At 37.9% G+C, this 24,158-nt stretch overlaps 2 protein-coding genes across 3 annotated transcripts in view; one reads left to right on the top strand and one right to left on the bottom strand.

The window, feature by feature from the left end:
• Positions 1-24,158, bottom strand: part of LOC134811050 (fatty acid hydroxylase domain-containing protein 2-like) — a 52,892-nt gene that overhangs the window by 12,707 nt on the left and 16,027 nt on the right. The window contains exon 1 of one of the 2 annotated variants that reach the window (XM_063817758.1): positions 21,333-21,336. The exons of the other annotated variant lie outside the window; for it this stretch is intronic. The gene's annotated coding sequence lies outside the window, so the exon portion shown is untranslated. Of the gene's footprint in view, positions 1-21,332; positions 21,337-24,158 lie in introns of those variants that run through there. 2 annotated transcript variants of the gene reach the window in all.
• LOC134826729 (disintegrin and metalloproteinase domain-containing protein 10-like) overlaps positions 12,124-24,158 on the top strand; it is a 28,541-nt gene continuing 16,506 nt past the window's right edge. Inside the window, exons 1-4 of the mRNA XM_063839218.1 lie at positions 12,124-12,278; positions 12,587-12,692; positions 15,067-15,140; positions 15,284-15,493. Coding sequence (XP_063695288.1) covers positions 12,230-12,278; positions 12,587-12,692; positions 15,067-15,140; positions 15,284-15,493 — 439 coding nt within the window. The 5' untranslated portion in view covers positions 12,124-12,229. The remainder of the gene's footprint in view (positions 12,279-12,586; positions 12,693-15,066; positions 15,141-15,283; positions 15,494-24,158) is intronic.

Below are 24,158 nucleotides of genomic sequence, written 5' to 3'. Positions count from 1 at the left end.
TTATTTAGGCCGGTAAAAACCCACAACTGACTGAGGTTTCGAAATACAGCCAAGAACTCAGATATGACACAATCAATTTTATGTGTATGAAACAAATTTTCAACTGTCTGGCGGCGATCAGCATGTCATACTGACTAAACTCTAATCGGTTTATGAAAATTACATCCCGGTTACAGGTTAATGAAAAGCGTAGCCTGGAGTTCCCGCTCCCAGGTAAAATACATACATAAATGAGGACCGCCAAGCAAGGAATGAAGAACGAAATTAAATATTATCTAATCGATTACAAATCTTGCAGATTCCTGAAATTAAATGTAAAATGCAGCTAAACTCGTGCATCTAATAATAATATGACAATATGATAGAATTGTAATAATGCTACATGCTACGCGCGCTAAAACGATGAATCTAATCTAAATCTAGTAACCATATCAACGCGCAGTAACCATAGTAACGCGCTCGATTCGATTCCAGTATATTGCGACGAGTGTTTACATCACTAAATTAGCTGTAACTTTGTGTGATTATGGACGATCGTGCTAAATTTAAGGCGCTGTGGCTAAAATCGTCCACTGAACCAACAGGTAAAATTTCAGAAAGATCGTCCCCAGCGCTCATTTTCACCTCGCGAATGATCAGCTCGCAGTGGGTATTACACTATTTTTAAGTTTAAGATATTATATTACAGCTTAAACTATAATACTCAAAGTTAAAATATAACCTTTAATTGTTCAATTTTCATTAATAAATCAATTTTGATATCCATTAACTTTTTCGAAAAGTTTCTGAAGTCCAATATCAATGAATAAAAAGTCCTTTTCAGAATGTATACCGGAACTGAAAATAAAACGGAATGCGCGGAATAGTACGAGAAAAATAAAAGAATTTCGTAAAATTACTTGACTTTAACGCTCCAAAAGCCGCGCGTCATTAAATATGGCACCAAGGCGAAACTCACTAATCATTTCAAAAAAGTATAACAAATTTGGTATGGTAAAAAAGCTCACATTCTCAAAAAAACAATGAAATGAAATGAAATGAGGTATTTATTGTTTATACCCCGCTCATATGATTAACCAACAACACAAGGAAGTTGGTTAACCATGTCAAAGAAGCTGACTGTGAGTGATGTGAGCAAATGTGTAAAAGTGAACAAAAGTATAACTCATCATAATGCAAAGACAAAATTAAAATATCTTTTATTGTGACCACTCTAAACTAAGCAGAAACCATGATACAATTATACATGTAGGTATAATGTTACGGGGCCGCGCTCAGCCTGTCATTCCGCCAAATCTTTATGTTAATGAACATAATAGCCTGGGGTCCTCAGGTAAGTATAATGAAGGTAAGTACAGTAACATATTCAATTAAGAATTTTATATATATTATTACAAAGGGTTTTATTTTTACCTCAGTTTTTAAATTTGTACTATTTTTACAGAATTTTTATATTATAGGGTCATTGCTATATTATGTGTATATTGTTTGAATAATTTCGTCTGTTTAGGGATCAAATGTTTTTTTTTTTAAATTAAGAAAGGAACAAAAAAAATGGAGTGCGGTAAGAGAAGTAAAACAAAATTTAGTAAAACAAAATTTTAATTTTATTGCCATTACAATGAATAATGATATCATAATAAATATAAGTAGACATCCGATGATAAACTTGTTAGGTCCAGTACAACCCAAGACATGTTGGCCGACTAACAAAATAAAAATAAAAAAGAAGCTTGCTTAGTTTCTCAAACGAGCATACTTATGTTATATCATTATTTATAACAATGCTCTTATTTAGGACAGGATGTCAAGTTTCGTTTCCACCTAGTGGTGAGTTTGTATGTTTTCGAGTACTATGTTTTAAAGTACTATTAGCCGTTTTATAAATCCCGTTTTATGATGTATTCTTGACTATTGAGCAATGAATATTGGATTATGTATTTCTAATACGTTTTCTATTTCAGATTGTTATAACTGTCATTTGGTCGTTTTATTGCATTAAACATTGGTAGCAGTGTGCAATATACGAAACGACAATGACGAGGAAAGCCAACACACCTAAGTTCTGTGGTGAGAACTACAAGCAATACAAGAAACTCGTCCAACTGTGGGAGAAAGTCACCGACATCGAAGAAGATGATAGAGGAGCCGCCCTTGTTCTTAACATGTCCGGAAGTGCCTTAGACATTGCATTGGCAATTGATAGCACCAAAACAAAGGTTAGCGACCTGATCGCCATTCTTGACGGAGTGTATGTTGAAGAGAACAATCTATCGTTGAAATTCGACGAATTTGATCAGATGAAGAGGGAAAAAGACAAGAATATAAAGGAATTCATCCATGTGTATGAGCAAAAGCTCAATGAGCTGAAGGCCGAGAAACTTGTACTCCCTGATCTCGTTGTGGCGAATAAGCTTTTAAGAGCAGCTAACCTATCCCCCAATCGGTATCTTCTGGCTAGATCGACATGTCAGACTATGACCCTTGCAGAAGCAAAAGCTGCCTTATTAAGAGTATCTGATAACGGACCAAGCCAAGCTCAAGCAACCAATAACCTCATCAAGGTAAAGCAAGAAGTTCTGGAAAGTGATGATGCAATTTTCTATAATGGAGAGAATAGTAGTTATGAAGAAGATGAGATTTATTTTCAAAGTGGGAACCGCTTTAGGCGCAATCCTTATAATACCAAAAACCAGGGAAATAAAAGACCTCAGTGTTATGGCTGCGGTGATACATCCCATTGGCTAAGAGACTGCCCAAAGAACAAACAAAGGTATCAGAACTCCAACAGAAATGATGTTAACAGACAGTGTTACGGGTGTGGAGACAGAACACACTGGATAAAAGATTGTCCATTTATCCGTGATATCCAAAGTCTTATCAGAAACCGCAACAAGGAATACAAGGAATACAAGGAATACAAGGAATACAAATTTAAAATCTTGAGCTACAATAGTAACTGTTAAGATAATAACAATATCATAAGATTTGAATTTATTATATTAATATAACTTAACTAAAGTGAAAAATAAAGATTTGACATAAAATATTTTGTTTTCAGTCGCCTTGGTAATGCTGTAATGCTTGAGCCAGGTCACTTTGCAGTTTGCACTCGTTGTTGCGCGAAAAGAAACAAAAGCGGGTACAGTGATTTTCAGTGTTCACTGTTCATGTACTGGCCAGAGAGTCAACAAATTTCTTGCGGTTGTTAAAACACGTAGTGGCAAACCTAGCAACGACTCTCGTGAGGTGGACTTGACTTTCGTTCGTGATAAGTTCAATGATTTCACTGTTGTTGCTGATGAATTTGAGGACGTTTGCTCCAGGGATGACATTGTGAACAGAATAAGATGTCGCAGACGGTTTGATTGGATTTGATATGAGTGACTGGATCTTGTCTAGGACTTTTCGCCTCGATGCAGCGTTAAGATCACAATGGTTAAGGAAGTGGTCTTCATTCTCAATAATACCAGAACCTAAGACTATATTGCACCAGGAGCATATTCGCTCGTCACGTGGAGTTTGATTATATCGGCCAAGTTCAATTTCGAGTCGATGTGCACTGATCCGCAGTTTTGTGATATTAGCACGGTCTGCATATTTAATGACACTATCTAGGTAATACTCTTTGTTAAATTTGGATTTTAGGTCACGATAGAATTCTAATTTCCGAGAAGTGTTGATACAGGACCCCCAATATTCTCTAAAGTTACATTTCAAAGTTTTAGTAATGACGTGTGGTGTGAATATTTTACTCCCGATGGGTTGTGTTGATTGAGGAGGAATTCGTTTCTTGAAACCGTTGTGAATAAGAAAGTCCTCTTTTGGTGGTTTTGCGATACTCGGGTTTCTTTCGAAAAGTAACTTGGAGTGATTGTTTTTGAGTGTGCGGTAGGCTGTGACATGATCGGTAGAGAAACATGGGTCTAGCGCGAGGACAGGCTCCAAACCCCTGTACCAGTCCAATTTCATGTTCATCTGTTCTTTGAAAGCTAAGGAGACAAGGGAGTTATCTTTGAGATTTTTCAAACGTTGGCTATATTTGAGAGTGAGGTTAATACATTCATAGATTAATGGGTAGCGGCCTGACTCACCCCAGACGCCTGCGTTGCTGGCTTTACGATTTACCCCCAGTGACCATTTAAGAAAGTGAAGGTGAACTTTTTCGCTGTTCAGAAGGCTAATTTTCTTGAGGATACTAGTTTGAAATTTTGTTTTTGTGTCGGCATCCATATTGAGATCGACTTGTTTTGTTATGTGTTTTATGATAGCCATGTTAGGTGTGTAAATAGGCGCTCCGTAAAGAACGATAGGTTTAATAAGACCATCAAAGAGTGTTGTTAGAGAGCGGAATGATAATTTGGATTTGTTTACTGAGCTTTTCATGGCATAAAGTGCACGCATGGCTTTCTTTTTGAGCTCAGTTCGGGCATTTGTGAATGTGCCGGATTTGTGTATTTCGATTCCTAGATAGCAGTATGACTCGACTTCTTCTAACAAGTGATCACCAATTTTGAGGGGAACCGGCTGATAAGTATCAAAACGGGCATTAAATTTCATGAGTTTAGTTTTATCTGCATTAATTTCGACGCCCCATTCCAAGCAGAAATTGTTCAAAGCATCGAGTTGCTTTTGGAGGGTTTTGGGGTCCAGTGCCAAGAGTATCAGATCATCTGCCCATAGTAAGTGACTGATAAGTTGGTTCATTAGTTTCGGACAGTTATCATATTCTAGTCGAGGGGAAAGATCTCTGATGTATATCTTAAATAGATCAGGGGAAAGTGGATGACCCTGTTCAGTTCCTTTATTGATATCAAATTTTTCGCTGACAAATCCAGATAGTTTTATTTGGCCAGTGGAATTTTTATACATATGTTTAAGAACATTAAATGTTTTGCCAGTGATACCTAGTTTAGCTAATTTTAAGAAAAGAACATGATCCCCAATCAGCAGGGTAGACAGACATACTTTTCAGAAGAAAATGATGAACAAGGATCGCATTTTAACGATTCAGACAAGCAAAATCATGACCTCCCTGAAAAACCCATATTTTTCCAATCTAATGTTGGCAATGAGCTAGAAGAAATATGGCTAGTTGGAGAAACGGTCAACAAGGCCGTCCTAGACTCAGGTGTTTGCAAAACTGTATGCGGAAAAGAATGGTTCACATGTTATGTTGATAGTCTAAATCAGAAAGTTCGTGATGAAATGAAAGAATTCCATTCACAGACTATATAATTCAAATTCGGAGTTGGAAAACTCAAGGCAATGAAAATGGTTCATCTGCCAGTAGAGATGTGCGGAGAAAAGATAATCCTTGAAGTTCATGTTGTTGACACCGATATTCCACTGCTTCTTTCATTGAAGACTATGAAAAACCTAGGACTAAGGATCAACTTTGAAAAAGATCAAGCAGAAATCAATGGTAAATTATTTGAACTTGAAATGACTTCTACAGGACACTATACACTACCACTGATTAAGAGTTTCACATTCTGCTCTGAAGCATGCGTTATCAATACTGTTGATTCATGTAACATGTCCCCACCAGAAGAAACTAAGAAGAAGGCCCTTAAACTACACAGGAGATTTGCCCATGCTAGAAGTGAGAGAATCATCAACTTGTTGGATCATGCTGGTAAAAGAGATACAGCTTTGGAAACTGAACTAAGGCTTCTTGATAAATCGTGTGAATTTTGCTTAAAACATAGGCGCGCTGCCCCAAAACCAGTGGTTTCTTTACCCCTTGCAACTGAATTCAATGAACTTGTCTCAATGGATCTTAAGCTGATTCGAGGTATTTGGGTTTTACACTGTGTTGATTACCTTACTAGATTTTCAGCAGTACACCCACTCAAATCAAAAACTGCAAAAGAAGTTATTGAAAAGTTCATGTTGATTTGGATCTCCGTTTTTGGACCACCAAAAAAGATACTGAGCGACAACGGAGGTGAGTTTAACAGCCATAGCTGGGATGCTTTCTGTGAGGCATTCAATGTGTTACACAAAACTACAGCTGCTGAAGCTCCATTCTCAAATGGTATTTGTGAGCGTCACAACGCACTAGTAGGAGAAATGACTGAAAAGATCATTGATGATGTTAAATGCTCGATTCATATTGCCTTGATGTGGGCAGTTCATGCAAAAAACTCTTTGATCAACATCTTCGGATTCTCACCATACCAACTCGTATTAGGTCGAAATCCTAATATACCAGGGAACTCTGCCAACAAACTTCCAGCCTTAACAGACCAATCAGCATCTCAACTTGTAGCTGATCATCTTAACAGCCTTCGAATTTCAAGACAGGCATATATTGAAGCAGAGTATTCTAATCGGGTTGCAAGAGCCCTGAGAGGCAAAGTTTTTACCGGAACCCACCAAAAGTTTTGTGTTGGGGACACAGTTTACTACAAACGCCTTGACCAAAAATCATGGCATGGTCCAGGTAAAGTGATCACCCAAGATGGAACTCAGGTTTTGATCAAAACTGGCTCAGGAACACTCATCAAAGTACACCCATGTAAGGTTATCCTTAAAGAAGACGGGGAAACCCAAATTAACTCTAAACCAATGACTCAAACGAAACCAGAAAGTCATGTTAGTAAAAGGAGTAATTTATCAGAATCAGAGAGTGATGATGACGATTCAGAGGAGGAAAGCAATGACCCTGTTGCTACCACACAATACAACAATGAAGCAGCAGACAATTCTACTGTAGGCTCAGAACTTCTAACAGTAGAAGAAAACGACAGAGAAGAGCATATTCCCCAACAAAAACCACAAGTTGTTCGACCTGGTGATAGGATCTATGTCTGCCAAGGATCAAATGTCGACCAAAACAAGTGGAATGCCATGACTGTTGTTAGCAGAGGAGGAAAATCAACCGGAAAGTTCTCTAATTACTGGAACATGGTAGATGTGAGTACTGGGGAAACAAAAGGTGTTGATCTCGATATGATGAATTGGATTAAAGAAGACAAAGCAGGAGCTGAATCACGGTGTTTTTCTGAGCAGATATATTATGAAGTGTATGTGCAGCACAATGAAACCAACTCAGATCTTTATTTAGATGCAAAAAGTGAAGAACTAGAGAAATGGAAGGAATTCAAAGTCTTTGATGAAGTAAGAAGAATAGACTTTCCTGAGGAAGATGTATTGTCCAGTCGTTGGGTCACGGAAACAAAAAACAAAAATGGCAATCAGATCTATAAAGCACGGCTTGTTATCCGCGGCTTTGAAGAACACAATGCACCCCCATCAGACTCACCAACCGCTCAAAAGAGTCTAGCCAGGATGTGTCTTTCTATATGCAACTGGAAGAAATGGGACATCCAATCAATTGATGTGCGAGCAGCGTTTCTTCAATCAAATGACTTAGAAAGAACAGTGCTAATGAAACCACCCAAGGAATTTAGGGTGAGTGATGACGTAGTATGGAAAATCAAAAAGCCTGTTTATGGACTGAACGATGGAGCTAGACAGTGGTTCATCACAATGAAGACTAAACTAGCAAGTTATGGTTGCAAATCCTTAAAACTTGATCCTTCTGTATATGTTTACCACCATAATAGAGAAATCAGTGGCTTCCTTGTGATTCATGTCGATGATATCCTAGTGGGAGGAAATGCAGATTTTCATCAGAATGTGGTAAAAGCCCTATGCTCTGACTTTCAACTTAGTACAAAGAAGAGCAAAGAGTTTAGATATATAGGTTGGGATATCAGTCAGAAAGAAGACCAAATACAAGTCGACCAAATATCATACCAAGAAGGTATTGTTCCTATCGAGTTAAACTCTGCCCGAAGAACTCAGTCGGATCATGAATTGAATGAATCAGAGAAGAAAAAATATCAAAAATTATTAGGGAAACTGCAATGGATTTCGTCTCAATCCAGACCTGATATCCGATATTTGGTATTGGAATGCAGCCTAATGGCAAGTAAACCCGTTGTCAGTGATGTTATCCAGTTAAACAATGTTGTAAAAAGACTAAAAAAGCACACTCTAAGAGTATCTTTTTCGATCCCACCCTGTAACGTTGAAGATCTCAGGATAGTAGCATTTTCAGATGCTGCATTAAGCAACCTTCCTGACAAAACTTCGAGTACACGGAGCTATATCATCTTTATCAACTGTGGTGATGCATATTCTCCGCTATCATGGTGTAGTAAAAACTGGAGAGAGTTGCAAAGACCATCATATACGCTGAGGGTATTGCCTTAGGAAAATGCCTGGATGAAGCTGTCAATCTAAGAGAAACTATGATGGATGTCTTAAATCTAAGGAATAACGAAAACAAGGACAATATGTTACCAATCATTGGAGTAACTGATAGCAAATCACTCTGGGATAATATTCAATCATCGTCTTTGGCTGCAGATCTCAAACTAAGACGAGAGGTAGCATCGATAAAAGAACAAATGACCCTTAGAGAAGTTTATGGAATTGTCTGGACACGCACAGAACTACAGCTAGCGGACTGCTTGACCAAAAAGACAGCTTCCCCCGAAACTTTACTGCACGTTCTAAGGACTGGATCTTACAGTTTTGACCTAAAAAGCAATTGCGTTGTGTCATCAGACCTCATTGGTTGTCAAAGCACAAGCAGATAGTGTGTTCATTTATTGTCTAGCCGGCTGAAGTGGTGGGGTTTATTCTTGTGCCCTAAGGACTGGACTGTTATGGGCAATGAAATACCTTTATTTCGACTTCTTATTGGTGTCATTACTCGAGGACTTGTTGTATTGAGGTGGGAAGAGTGATTAAGGCTATCTGAGGATGAGGTGTACCTGGTATGACATCAGTTTTCCCTTGAGATATAGTTGTTTATTGCTCTGAATATTCTGGTGTTTGGGCATATGTTTTAACCCCTTCCGATTTCACGTCTGTGTGAGCTATATCTATGTACCGTTTCTCTTTATCATTTTATACTTTTATACTTGAGTGTGCATGTCAGTTATATTTCACTTGATCTTATAACTTAAGATATTTGCCAGATGTTATGGGCTGGTTTTTATATACTTTTAAAGATTTTTAATTTTAACAATCACTAATCCTCTGGGTTAAACTTTTACATCCTTCTTAAATTATAAGTTTGTTTGGCGGGAGATTGTTATATCATTATTTATAACAATGCTCTTATTTAGGACAGGATGTCAAGTTTCGTTTCCACCTAGTGGTGAGTTTGTATGTTTTCGAGTACTATGTTTTAAAGTACTATTAGCCGTTTTATAAATCCCGTTTTATGATGTATTCTTGACTATTGAGCAATGAATATTGGATTATGTATTTCTAATACGTTTTCTATTTCAGATTGTTATAACTGTCATTTGGTCGTTTTATTGCATTAAACACTTAGGCTTAGGCTGTACGGAATTAGCTTTAATTCTACCTCATATTAAAAACTTAACATCATTTTTGAGATACAAAAATAAAGAATATCAAATTTAAAGAATATCAACAGTCAGAACTGATTGCCAGAACATGACAGAGTATGTTAAAAGAATTTATTTCTTGTAGGTTTATAATCTACCAGGACGCGCGCCGAGTTGGACTCGTCGACTGAACAAATATTTTACGAGTATCACCCGTTAAATTTATTTATAACTCTTTATTGCAATGTGTCTTGCAAAGTGAAGACAATGGGAAGAAAAAACATCAGAACTGATTATATAAATGATTCTTTAACATTCGCTTGAAACAGTTGTTATTAGTAATATATCTCAACATCAGTGAAAGAGAGTTCCATGTAACCGGTGCATGCAGCTTGAGAAACGTCTGTCATCAACTTTGGACTCTTTATTCTTTGGTATCTTGAGCATGAGAAGGTCATCCGGTCTCTTCGACCTGGTCATGGTATATGAGAGTTCTGTATCCACTACATCCACATCTAGTAATGCTTTGATGTAAGCAGGTGCAGTACCATGAACTGATTTTTGGGTTAATAGACAAACTTTGAAGAAGATTCGCTGGTCTATAGGGAGTATGTGAGCCTTCTTGTAGAAAATTCGACAACCATACTACACATTGAATTAGGATTCCTTTAAATATCAAATTGATTTATTGTAAACTTGTTTACTCTGTAATAAATTGCATGAAATTGAAATTTTTGTTTAACTGAAATTTATGTTTAACTGAAATCGTTGTTTGAATGTGGGACAATTTTGAAAAACTTAACTACGGTACTACCAAAACTGCGCGTTATGCTCTAGAAACACACTTTTTAGATATTTTACCGGCCTATCCTTTCAAATCATCTAATTTGTTCAATTTTAGGGAGGGGCGCCAAAAGAGGAGGGGGCGCCAACAGGGGCGCTCTTTCAGCGAATGGGGCGGCAATAGGCAACGTTAAACCACTGGACATGCCTCCAGAGTCCAGATGTCATCACATATTACTCCCTCTAAAATCATTTAGATTCTGTCTGAACAATCAATAATTTAATGATGTGTTATCCTTACAGTAACTTTGGCAAACTTCCTGAACTCAGGCAGCTTGAATGACTAAATTTGTAAAAAAAGTAAAACTTCTTGTCTGAATGAACTATTAGAACCACAAGAGGCTGATCCGCATGTCTTCGCTACTAAAATGTTTATTGAGCCCAATCACTCATCACTTAACAGTCTAATCTTCAAAGTGAGTTGTACAATCTAGGTTGTTTTACGTAGCTTAGGCATCATGTAGCCGGTGGGCCCGACATGATACGACATATCTTGACACGTCGGGGTTTGTCGGGATTTGTCAGGGTTTGTCGGGGTTTGTCGGGGTTTGTCGGGGTTTGTCAGGGTTTGACGGGGTTTGACGGGGTTTGACGGGGTTTCTGGTTTGTCGAGCCCCTGGAGGCTTTTTTTTTTTTTTTTTTTTTTTTTTTTTTTTTGAGTCTCCCAACAAAAAGCCGAGACGGAGTCATCAAGCTTTACGTGGAAAAACACTATGCAAGAAGGCCTCATGTAGCCGTCGGGCCCGAAGCAAAACCCCTCGGCAAACCCCGACAAACCCCGTTTGTCGGGGTTTGTCGGGATATGTCGGGGTTTGTCGGGGTTTGTCGAGCCTGGAGGCTACATGATGCCTTAGCTTTTGATAGTGTAAAACAGGAGAGACCTGATCGTTTGCATAACTTCGATTTACAACTTCTACCATAATAAAACTAGCACTGCCATGGGGTTCAAAAAGGTTCAAAAATTCAGCAAAGAAATGTGTATGTGTTAGCGACAACTACATTCATCATTCATTGATATTTAAACGGCGGGGAGGATATGTTTCACTTCACCACAGCACAAGTCTTTAAAAGATTTGCTAGCAAACCGCTGGTCGCAAAGATGTCTCCACTGAGCCTATTAGTCTTCCTGTCAACGGTACACAACATCCTGCAGGGGACAACAAAACGAATGCAGCTAAGTTAGATTGTAACTGCTAGGAGTATGATATATGAGATCCATGGAAAATGGTATTTTTAGATGTAAGAGTATATTGTTTATGCTGGGGGTAAGAGTCCATAGCACATGACGTGCTCTAACATTGATGTTACTGGTTTCCCCAATCATACAGTCAATTTCTGATTACTAGTCTGAGCATTTTTTCAGCCTACAAATTCTTTGTCACCATCTCTTTCGAGGCAAAATAAAAATGAGTACAACGAAAAGATTATTAAAGTTGGAGTGGAAAATTTGCACCAATAGTTCTATCAACGACAAGTGGAATGGGAATAGACGCCAACATTTTTAGGAAGCTAGCTGATAAGCTGTCTAGAAAATCAGGCCATCAATATAGTGAGACAATGACAGAAAAAGGTGAGGCTTGACCTCTTGAGAACCACAATCATCGCTCAGTGGCATAACTTGCATGTTGGCACCCGTGCCCAGAGTGCCCCCCTTGAAGCGCTCCCTCAAAAAAAGTTTGTTTCTAGATCAAAATGCAATATTTTGCTAGTACTTCAGTTAAGATTCTCAAAATTGTCTCACATTCAAACGACGATTTGGAAATCCCCCCCCTCAGTGGTGTCCTTCATTACGACAATGCCTTCTTGCCAGACAAACATCAGTCCACTTTAGCATTACTGGTATGCAATCCATGGGATAGGAACTGAATTCTTGTCCATACGATTAAATAACAAGTTTATTATTTTAGGGCTAGGGAAATGCAGAGTAAGAGGAAGCTGTTACACTTATCATAGCATATGTGATCAAAAAGGGATACACATGGTGCAGATGGTTTGATTCAGATGATAAAATGAGTCCAGTATCCACTCTTCTGCTATTTGCTCTCAGCAGTGTCTTTGGTAAGCTTATAAGACTTTTGGTTTCTTTTTGTGCTCAAGTTATAACTTCACTAATATTTTCTATTCCTTTCAGGGGCTATCATGGTCAAAGTGACCACTGAAAGATTGGAGCCCTAAGCTTACCCGGCTACAAATTGATATGTGGATCGAAATATTAGTATCTAGTGATCTTTTCCACAATTGTTGTTGGTTGTTTCGTGATGTTTAAGTAGCTGATGATTTTCACTTTTAACATCTGATGACACTAAGTGCAGGAAGGTTTTCGTACAATTCAAATATTTTTTGTCTAAATCATGCACTTTGTTCAGGCAATAAGTTAAATGACCGCATATCAGAATGGTGGCCAGTTAAGCAGACACTTAAAACTCATCTTTCTTCTGAAACTGTCTCTGTTACTCTTCTTGGAAATCTCAGGTTAGTTATTGGCGAGTTCTTTCATTATCGCTTATTTTTTGGTTTGGGTTTGGTTTATACAGCCGAAAAGGGAAATGCCTGAGACCACCTATTTAAGAACAATAGGAGTATCGATATCACATTTTACAGACATTCTGTACACACATAGTGCCCAAATTATTAAAATATCTAAAAGCGATTTTTTGTCACCTGCTAGGCTCTGACTATTTGATCCTCGTCCACCCATATAGATACATTTAAATATAATAGCCTTGTTTATAGATTTTCGATTTTTTTGTATGAAAAATCGAGAATATTATAATGAATGGTATTAATTGGCCAGTTTAATGGTATTAGCGCTATCTTATGTATAATAATGATCTATACAACTCTTGAGCGTTGTGATGAGCCATTTCCTGCTAAATATTTTACGGTTTTTAACTCAGAAATTACCAATTAATTATCCAAATCATTTTTGCTGTTGTGTTAAGACACCTCCGATTGTTATGTACTGTGTTGCAAACTAACAACTTTTGCGGTATTTTTGTTCTGACCTTAAAAGAGGAAATGAATAATGTATAGAGATTAAAATTGCGGCCGAGAAATACATAGGCCAGGAAATACATGATCGGGGACTATCAATATTTTTCAGTGTAAACTTTACAGTGGTGTTTAATTCATAGTTAATCGCATACCTAGAATTTTGTTTCAACTTTTAACATCCACTTTTACTAGTATATGGTTTGTTTCGTTCTGATGATCATCCAACACTAGTATAGAATAACATAAGATGGTTTTATTTTAGGCCTTTGAGTTCGTTTTAGTTTTCTGTAAGATTTCTAAATAATCACATTTGTATGGTACCAAATATTAAACTTAATCCTGAATACACACGAAGAAATGTTTCTTCCGGTAATGGTAGAAAACGCAGTGCCAGTAGATCCAGCTCGCATCCCGTATCCAGCTTTTAACAACGCAGCCGTAACTGAGACCACATTTGCTCCAGCGTATCAAGATAGCGTAGATATCAAGAAACAAAACGAGACGTATGTCCGGAAGATGTTAGGACAGACTGAAATATTGGATTTTATTCGTTTACCCTCGAAAGATGACAGTTTGCTCAAGAAAGCTACCGGTGAAGATTTTAATGTTGCCCATTTCCAAAGCTGTGTCCGCTGTCGATGTCTTCATATCAACGGAATATTTTCGTTGAAGGGCCTCGATGATTTTGACAGTTGCCCCAATGAAGTGGAGCAGGAGAAGGCCATTAATGTATCTAATCGGATACTGAGCGGCGAGAAATTAAAAGACATTCCGCAGTTGGATAACACTAACAGGATGTCACCTGAAGGTATGATATCAAATACCAGCTCTCCTGAAAGTTGGGCACGGCCTTTGTATACAAGTGATGTGTTTTCTCGCAAACAACGCCAAAACACTAAACTCAGATTTCATCAGGATCCTGCACCCTTGATCAGACCATCTAATCAGAATCCGTGGAAACCGGTCCATATCCGGAACAAGGAAAACCACCCAACCCTCTCTCTTCTTCTATACAACAAACTGCATCACGACAACCAACAGCACTACAAATGCCACATTTGTGGTCATGAGTTCAACCAAAGGGGCAATCTCTACACCCACATGAGGATCCACGAGGACAAACGTCCCTTTCAGTGTGGGGAATGTGGATATGCGGCCAAGCGGATGGTTCACCTGGAGAGACATGCCAAGCACCATAACTTCCGGTTCCAATTCAAGTGCCGGTTTTGCTCGTATTCTTCTAAGATGAAAAGCACGATCACGAAACATTGTATGCAAGTTCATGGTGACCTTTTAAAGGCGTTCAATTTGGAGGAATACGTTTGAACTATATAGGAAATACTACTAAATAACATAAATTCTAATACTAAATAATATGAACTATAGGAATGCATTCGAAATGAGCCGTTTAAACATGTTATTTCACAGGCAGGTTTTTTAGCTGACAGTTGTTAAGTGTTGATTGTTTTTTAGTCACGTGTTATCACTTATTAGTTAGTGAACAATTTGGGATTGATCTTTTAAAATATGCTTTTATTTTGGTTTTTGGGGATTTTTGATGACATATTGCTATTTTCAATTATTTTCGGGGATATTTTATTGCATTATATACAGCTGGTCCCAATATACTTTTAGTAATTTTCATGATTTAAATATAATCTTCAGCAAACTTTTTTCGTTGTTTTGAAATTCATGGCGCACAGCGTGCACTGTGCAATTTAAAAACTTTAAGATCTTGCCCCCCCCCCCCCCGACCCCTCCGATTTGGGCTGAAACTGGCACATTAACTGGATATACAGCAATCTGGCCAGGGATAACATGTTTCAGAGTTACACCGTATGTCTTGTTTCAGGCTAATAACCCTTGACCTCCATAATACAGCAGATGTTGGTTGGGGCGAAACGTTGCTATCTGGTCAGGTGAAAGGTTTGTTCAATCATACTCACTGATTGTTTTTACAGGTTCCTAATATTTGATTGGTATGCCAGGTAAAAAATGTTGCGCTTTCAACACTTTAAGCCAACTTTTTGATTGTGTTAAATTATCAAAAAATAAACCGAAACTTTCAGGGGATAAAACGTCTTCAGCTACAGGCTACCTTGACGAAGATGATAAGTTTGTTGGTCGAGTGCACCTGAAAGGGATATTGTATCACGTGGAGCCAGCACTGCGCCACAATTTACCAGGCTCTGAGTATGATAGTGTCATGTATAGAGGTAGCCAGGAGCCCATTCTACACTCACAGCTTGTTAGAACCCTGCAGCCGCCTCGCTCTGGAGGTATTATTATTATTATAATAATTCTACGTATAAACGCGTTAATCTGTAATGTATATCGCTCTCCAAATGGGGACTTGAATGGTTTCCTTGAACAATTGAAAATTTTCCTCCGTAACTTAGCAAGACATCGAAACAAAAATATCATACTGGCCGGTGATACTAACATAGACCTACTAGATTACGGGAGAATAGACTCTGTTACTATGTGGACACTTTAGCAGAGCACGGATTCGCTCCTGTGATATCAAGACCAACTAGAGTCACAGATCACAGTGCGACTATCATTGACCATATTTTTGTCAATAATTGCCACGCTGTTACAAAATCGGGAGTAATTTCTGAATCAATCTCTGACCACTTGGCAACTTTTGTCACAATTATGGTTGATCAGAATAGGCTCAGTTGTAAACTTCAAGAAGATACAACAGAAACATCTTCTCGAGTAATAAACGATGACAGCATCAAAAAGTTCGAGAACGACATTTCTGCCGTAGACTGGAACTTGGTTAATAACTATGATTCTGCAGATGAAAAATTTGAGGCTTTCGAGAAAAAATATAGTGAACTTTACGACCGAAATTTCCCAATGAAGGCAAAAAAGAGTAAACCAGGCCGCCGTAAAAACACAAAGCCGTGGATCCAAGAATGGTTACGGTGCGCATGTGATCGCAAAAATAAATTTTATGAAGATTTTGTCACAAACCCGACCACAGAAAATGATATTAGGTACAAGAAAATGAAGAAATTTGTGAATAAACACGTGGATAAGGCCAAAAACAAATATTACAACGCATACTTTACAAAATATTCTAGCGACAGCAGAAAACTATGGCAAATGGTTAATAACTTGTTAAACAGAAAGAAAAAAGGCAAAATCAAGATAAACAAAATTAACTATAATGGGAGCGAGATAACAGATTCTCAGCAAATTGCGAATAGCTTCAATGACTATTTCTGCAATATAGCTGAGACTCTTAAGAGAGAAAATGGTCTCGTATGCTCCGAGGGCCGGACTATCGTAACAGAAACTCAAGATAGCAAATGCCAGCGGAGCATGAATCTAGAAGATTCGTCCGCATCAGAAATAATTGAAATAGTTAAGGGTCTGAAGATTAAGTCGACTTCTGATATGAGTATACTTCCCCTGAAAAAAGTGAGCAATATACTTGCGCCAGTGCTTAGCTGCCTAGTCTCTGCGTCTCTACATCAGGGGAAGTTTCCACATCAATTGAAAATCGCGAAAGTAATTCCACTTCACAAAGGTGGGTCACGTGCTGAAGTTTCAAACTATCGACCTATCTCACTACTTTCGTGTTTCTCAAAAATTTTTGAAAAAATTATGCAAGCGCGACTATTAGATCACTTAAAGACAGAGAAAATCCTATTTGACTCTCAATACGGATTTCGAGCTGGGCATAGCTGTGAACATGCTTTACTAGAAGCCCAAAACCATATCCACAGGGCACTAGAAAAAAAGCAGGTCACAGCACTGCTTCTATTGGACTACAGCAAGGCCTTCGACATGGTTGACAGCAGTATTCTTCTGAGAAAACTTGAGCACTATGGAGTTCGGGGATTGGCTTTATCTTGGTTTCACTCATATCTTACCGATAGAGAGCAATACGTGAGCGTCAACAACTGCAAGTCCTCTCACCTCAAACTTAACTACGGAGTACCACAGGGCTCCATTCTCGGACCAATTCTTTTCATAATTTACATCAACGACCTTCCTCAGATTAGTAATTTAGCTAAACATATTTATTTCGCTGACGACGCAAACCTAATAATAAGTACAGATACATTTGAACAACTTAATGCAATGGTGAATGAGATTCTGACTTTGATAATTGATTGGGCTACTAATAACGGGCTTAAATTAAATGCTAGCAAAACTAAATATATGATCTTTACAAATAAGAAAACTGAGGATATAGAAATTTACATGGGAGGTGAACGATTAAAGCAAAGTGATCACGAAAGGTTTCTTGGCGTGATCATTGATACCAAGCTAAATTGGGCCCACCACATTAGACATTTAGCCACTAAAGTATCTAGAAATGCGGGCATACTCTACAAACTCAAAGGCTCTGTACCTAACAAAGCACTCAAGTTGATATACAACAGCTTTGTTCAGTCTCACTTGTACTACTGCTGCACAGTTTGGGGAACAAGATCGCTAAACTCCGTTAAAAGAGTCTCCTCGGCCCAGAAAAAGGGCATTCGCGCTGCAGATAACCAATACCACCGCTATTTTTATGACAAAGATCTGAACAGTACACCTTCACACACAAAGGAAATTTTCAATAAACTAGAAGTATTAGCTTTACCGAACGTGATAGCTAAATGTATATTATGCTTAATGCACAAAGTTTATTCTAACACTGCACCACCAAATATTATAAGAATGTTCACTGTTTTAAACTTAAACGCACCTAGAAGAGAACCTGAGTTCTTTGCAGTACCATTTAACCGTTTATGTAATTCAGACAAGAGCATTTCTTACATTGGGCCTAAGTTATATAACAAAACAGTCAACATTATTAACAAGGACATAAAATATGTCACGACTTGCCTACAAGACAAATTCCTAAATTCATTCAAGTCTACAGTCAGCAAGCATGTGCTTACTGCACAAGCACTTAACCCGGATGACAAGGACTGGAACAACTCAAATTTCGTACTTTTAGAAATTTAAATAATTTGGTACAACATACGTTGATAATAACGAGCAACAAAATTTTAACCTCATAACGAAATATGACTATCTTCGAGCATTTTCTACAATGCTATCGCTACCGCGCAATTTCACTGTCATTTTGATTTACAAGACAAAAATATCACCGCGCATTCTTCAGACCCTGTGTCGCTGTTCTAAATTTATGTCAAGAGATAAGAGTTATTTAGAAATTCTTAATAGTAGTACTATTCAAATTTGCTAATAGCGTAATCATATTTTAATTTGTATACATTATTCATATTTTATACATTGTGTGCATATTGATATATTTATATTTGATTGTAATTAAAGATTTTAAGGCGTTAGTGCCGAGTAATGCCTCTGGGTAGTGCTCCTCAATCAATCAAGTACCCAGTATAAAACTGTAGCTGTGTTAGTAGTGTAGTAGTGTAGTAGTGTTAGTAGCAGTGTCGTTAGTCTCGCCAGTAACACTCTTGGGTTTCTAGTTCGATGTTCTGCATATGTACTAATAATAAATTAAGGCCAACGTATGGGTACTGACTTTTGGCCCCCCTGTATAATACAGGAATTTCACTATGCGATTAGGAAACAAACCAAACTCACTTCGTCAACCTCGCTCGTTTAATTACATACGATAATCTCACGGTCTTATAGCGCGATTCAGTAAATAATAACACCGAAGTTGATATTAGTTACAAGGTTATAGAATCGCGCTACAAGGTTGTGAGATTATCGTATCAACAACACGTCCGTCTAGCTCTTGACGTTTTATTTCATCTCGCATTGTCGATCTTCTGACCAAATTCTGATATAACATCTTCATAATCTGTCTACCATATTTTATCGTCATTATAAAACAGGAGCCAATGAAATTTAAGAAAATACTGAGCACTGGTTATATAAACGTCACGACCATCATAACACAGCTCAAATAAAACACTCATCTTTAGACTTTTATAAGACAACCACAATGACCTGGTTGTTAATGACATTTTATAATTTCACGAGTGAATTTTACTCATGTAACATGTTCCTGGAACATGTTACATGAGTAAAATTCACATGATGTTCCTGTTATTATTCCTAATTTGGTTAACTTCGGTGACAGACCAGTCACCAAATGAATGCTATCAGGTTTTTAATTTTGGGTTTATAACTTGTGCTTGATTTTAAAATCTGAATTAATAGTCTGTTACTTTTTGCAACATAACTTATGCTGAGGTATTTTTGATTCACTGATTGTTTACTTAACCTCAATAGTCTAAATAAATAAATGAATGACCATGATTCAAGACTGAACTTCGTCTCAAGACGGGTCGGAAATTCTTTAACAATACCAGGTAGAGCCGGAAGGTTTCCAATACCACGTCAGCCGGTCAGCTGTAACTGATATTTAACTTATTGTGTAACCTGCCTACATAATTATGGTTTAACTTTATTAGTTCATACTGTTGTTAACGCTACTTCCAGTAGCATCTTAATGATACTTCCGCGTTCATCATTATTGTTAAGGTCCTCATTCAAATGTTAAAAGCCAGAATGTATGCTGAGTAGTGGGTTCCGAAGAATTAAGGCAATCTGATATTTAAGAAAAGAATGGGTGCTTAATAAAACTTCAAATACAAGGAGATTTCTTCCAAAGTTTTCACCAATAATTCGGAAGTGCGGAGACGACTTAGACCTCTCACTTCTCTTTTGAAAAGGTATTGAAGCTGTAAAACTATCTAACAGACGTATTTAGAACGTTAAGTCCCATTCTATATTTCTCTCTGAGGATCCCAATATCTGTGGTTAATTTCAAACACAACTAATTTCTTTGATACCCCCTCCTTGTAATTCTCTTTATTGGTCCTACTACGGTGGTTGGTGCAGATCTGCAATTACTAAGATTCAGAACCCGGCAACGGTAAATGTCCTCAATCTAATCAAACTCTAATGGGTTTCTTTACGTGCCCCCGAAAGGGAGCCGATGCACATTAACTCTGCACTGATGATAGAGATCTGTTGAGTTGGATAGAACACTAATTGTAGGTTTACAAGGTTGTGATATTGTCTAACTCGACTTCTTTTGTCTATTTCAACATTTCATCTTGCTATTGCAAGTATTAACTTATTCTACATATTTTCATGCAGGCTGGAGCTTCATAGTACCACGTAGCCTAAAGGCTAGATACATATTATTCGACCACGAAGATTTTTGCCATAAAATGTAGGTTATGAACAGCTCAAATATTTCTGCAAATACAGTAGTACCTCGCTATAAATATATCGCGCATCGAAGGAGGGAAGAATTTAGACCAAATAACCGCGTTATAACGAGGTCCGCTTTATAACGAAGTCCGCGTTACAGGACGGTTTGATCGTGAAAGTGCATTATCACATACCTCTTGTCCTGTAGAGGGGGGAGTATTTTTGAGAGTCCCGACGAAAATGCCAAATTCTCATTCTCAAAAATTATTTTTGAGTATTTTTGAGAAAGATTCCAGGAGAGGCGAAAAACTCATTCTCAAAAATTGATTTTGAGTATTTTTGGACCACATTTGCACTGATATGAAGAATAATTTGGTATATGTGAGTGGACAATTTTTGAGAAAATGAGAAATCCATGCTGAATTTCTCAGGTTAAAAAATGATGTTTGAGTGGACAATTTTTGCGAAAATGAGAAATCCATGCTGAATTTCTCAAATTCAAAAATAATTTTTATTTTTTATTTTTATTTTTCATTTGTAAAGTTACATTTTTTTCACTGTTAAAATGGATAGGTCTTTAAATAATCTGATCGTTTGATCTGATCATGGTTCTTTCTCGATGACTTCTTGGGCAGCTCTTTTAAGAGAATAAAGTCTAAAGAATACTGACCAACCTTAAGCTAGCTTTTTACCTAACTTTATGCTACGATTGCGTAAGTGATATTACCCGGCTGCCCTTACTGTCAATCTCCTGCAGTCTGCAGATGTTGGAGACCATGCAAAACTACAAGAATTAGGAGTAGCCACAACTATAATCAATGTTTGATGACTAGACACTAGACAGGGGTATTGTGACGAAAAACAATGAATAATGGTGTCTGAACTTGGGAACTTAGGAACAAGTCGCGGTACATCATAATAATTCCCTTTCAATAAACGATCAGGCTAGCTCAAATTATTTTTTTTGTGTGTACACAAAGATATTATCGTGCGACGTGACAAGTTCGGAAGGATTAATGACCTCCTTTGTAAAACGGTCAGCATTAACAGTAAGGCTTCGCTATAAGTGCACCTTCATGCACTATGATATTTGAGCTTATTAAGATTTATCCCGCTGATGGTATACGACTCGTTGTGGACCTTACTTCATCAAGTGGGGGTTGAAGTGAACTGTTGTTAGAATTACAGACGGTGTAGCTGAAGGACAATATTTTTTAAAGTAGTACAGACAGTGGAGGTTAAAATAAAGCGCACTAGAATAGACGGTGAAAGTTTGCAAGTGAACTATCGTCCAGAAAGGACTAGTGCAATACAACTGTATATTTAAAATGCTCGGAGTGAAAGAGGGAAAGTTAAGTGTAGTTCAGAGTGGAATTTGAAAGTGAAAGTGAAAGTGAAAGTGAAAGTGAACTGTATCCCAGACGCTGGCAGGGAAATGAAAGTGTTGTTATAATCGCACTGAGTGTGTTGTTAGTAGCTCTCAAAACAGTGAGATTATAAACTAATCACTAATCGCACTGTTTTGTTGAGAAATGAAATGACGTCATCCGCTGACTCTCTCTCGGGGTTGATTTGTACAATCTACCATCTCAACAGATAAGAAAGTCAAATACAGATAAGAAAAGTAAACATAGGATAACAGTCCGATGCTCCTGTTACGTGATTGGTCGGATCTGGATCACGTGACGTAACGATTGCTATTGGCCGCTAGGGAGGGACGGACAAGAATCGGCCCGCTCATAATATAATCCAGTAATTGTGATAACTGTTTGAACGTTTTGCTTGCCTGCTGTGTGTTCCCTTAATTGATTCTGTTTTCGTACTCCGGCCTGCAATTAAGGTTAGCACAATTGACGGAGCTTTGTTATAATCTACCGGGTTATATGATCTTATGATGAACCCTTTACAGTTGCACATCTCAGGTTTTAACTGTTTTTAAGGCTTTGCCTATTGATGTCCATTTGACCCAAAATTTAGGAATAATTGGGCTATGGGCATAGTTGGTTCGTGCGTTACTTTTCCAGGAAAAATGCATTTAGTTCGTGAAGATTTTTCGTGCGTTTAAGTGCGGTAAAGTGCGTTACCGCACAATTGACCCCCCGACAATTGACCCCTCGACAATACAATTTAATACAATTAACCCTGACCCTGACCCTGACCCTGACCCTGACGCTAACCCTTACACCTAACCCTAACCCTAACCCTAACCCTAACCCTAACCCTAACCCTAACCCTAACCCTAACCCTAACCCTAACCCTAACCCTAACCCTAACCCTAACCCTATCAATTGACCCTAGTGTAATTACATCAATTGTGGGGTGGTCAATTGTCGGGGGTCAATTGTCGGGGGGTCGATTGTCGTACTAATCCCTAGATATCGCGACAATTGACCCCAGTGTAAATACATAGGGGGTCAATTGTCGGGGGTCAATTGTCGCGGTACCCTTTTCAGATGCACTGATATTGCGCAGATTACCGTGGATATATACAAGTTTCTCCACTTTTTCCGTGCCCACGCACTGACTTGTTAAAAACAGATCTAAAAGTGCGTTTAAAAAAATTCGTGCGTAAAGTGCGTTCGGTTTTAAAAGTGCGTTTAGTGCGCACGAACCAACTATGGTTACATAGTCAAATTGACTACTCATTTAGCATTTAGCTTAACTTCCTATTGTACATTCTTGAGCCAATCTATTGTAATTTCGATATCAGTCAAAACAATTCAAACCCAATAATAAGACAACCGGAAATTAGCCCCAATTACTCAAACTTAGTTTTTAACTATTTTCACTCACGTTCAAGTCGTACTCAAGGTTGGGTATAGTCGGAGTATGAGTTGGGCGGCTCGACGTTTATGAATACTAAATCTGAGACTCAGGAAAACCTAAGTTCATTTATTAGTGAGTATTTACTCAACAACTCCTTAGTTTTTATGCATGACCCCTAATATAAGATTCATCACTCGGAGGAAGGTGCTAATGTCACTTCTAATAGCTGGATGTTTAAGTGAAACAAGATATCTCCGCTTCCCCACACGGCTCACCGTCCTAAACCAACAGCTAATATCATCAGAAATATCTTCGCACTTACTGACGAGATAGTTATCACTCTATAGTTATCACTCTCTTTGCTGACTAATGACATTCCAGGACCACAATTTCCACCCTGCACCTGCCCAAGATTGGGATCCGGGCACTTTCTTAAATCCTTCGGTAATAACTAATATATATATAATAACTAATAAGAGTCGTCTCGTGTCTTTATAATCCCTCTCGTCTCGTGTCTTTATAATCCCTCTCGACGGAGTTGGTTTTGCTGTCTGTTTTGCAACGTTCCGTTTCATTTGTGCGTTTTTATACAGACTAATTCTTCCAACTCTGTATCAACAAGAATCGTTTTAATTTCATACTCCTGCACTGCTTTTCAATTAAACACGCGGCTAAACGCATCCGTCAATGCTTATCTGTCAATGTTCGGGAAAATTAGTTATATTGCATCTCAACACGTTCAATATTTAACAAACTAATCCATGTTTGAAGTTAACTTGTTAAGTGTTAACTTGATACAGTTGGAAAGTATTAATTGGAATGTGGCTGTCTTGGTCTGACCAGCTCCTAACAGCATGCCGGACATATTTTAGTTTGATTTACATTAAAAATATAGTAGTTCATTTGTCACGTTATATTGAAGATTATCTCCTAGTTCTAGTCGAGGGAACATGTTGTTTCATTCAACAAATAAGTGGACATAAGGTGACCTAGAATTTATAGTTATCAAAC

The sequence above is a fragment of the Bolinopsis microptera genome, chromosome 2 (assembly GCF_026151205.1).
Source record: "Bolinopsis microptera isolate Bmic1 chromosome 2, MBARI_Bmic_1.0, whole genome shotgun sequence".
NCBI lineage: Eukaryota > Metazoa > Ctenophora > Tentaculata > Lobata > Bolinopsidae > Bolinopsis > Bolinopsis microptera.
This window is presented reverse-complemented; position numbering and strand designations above follow the sequence as displayed.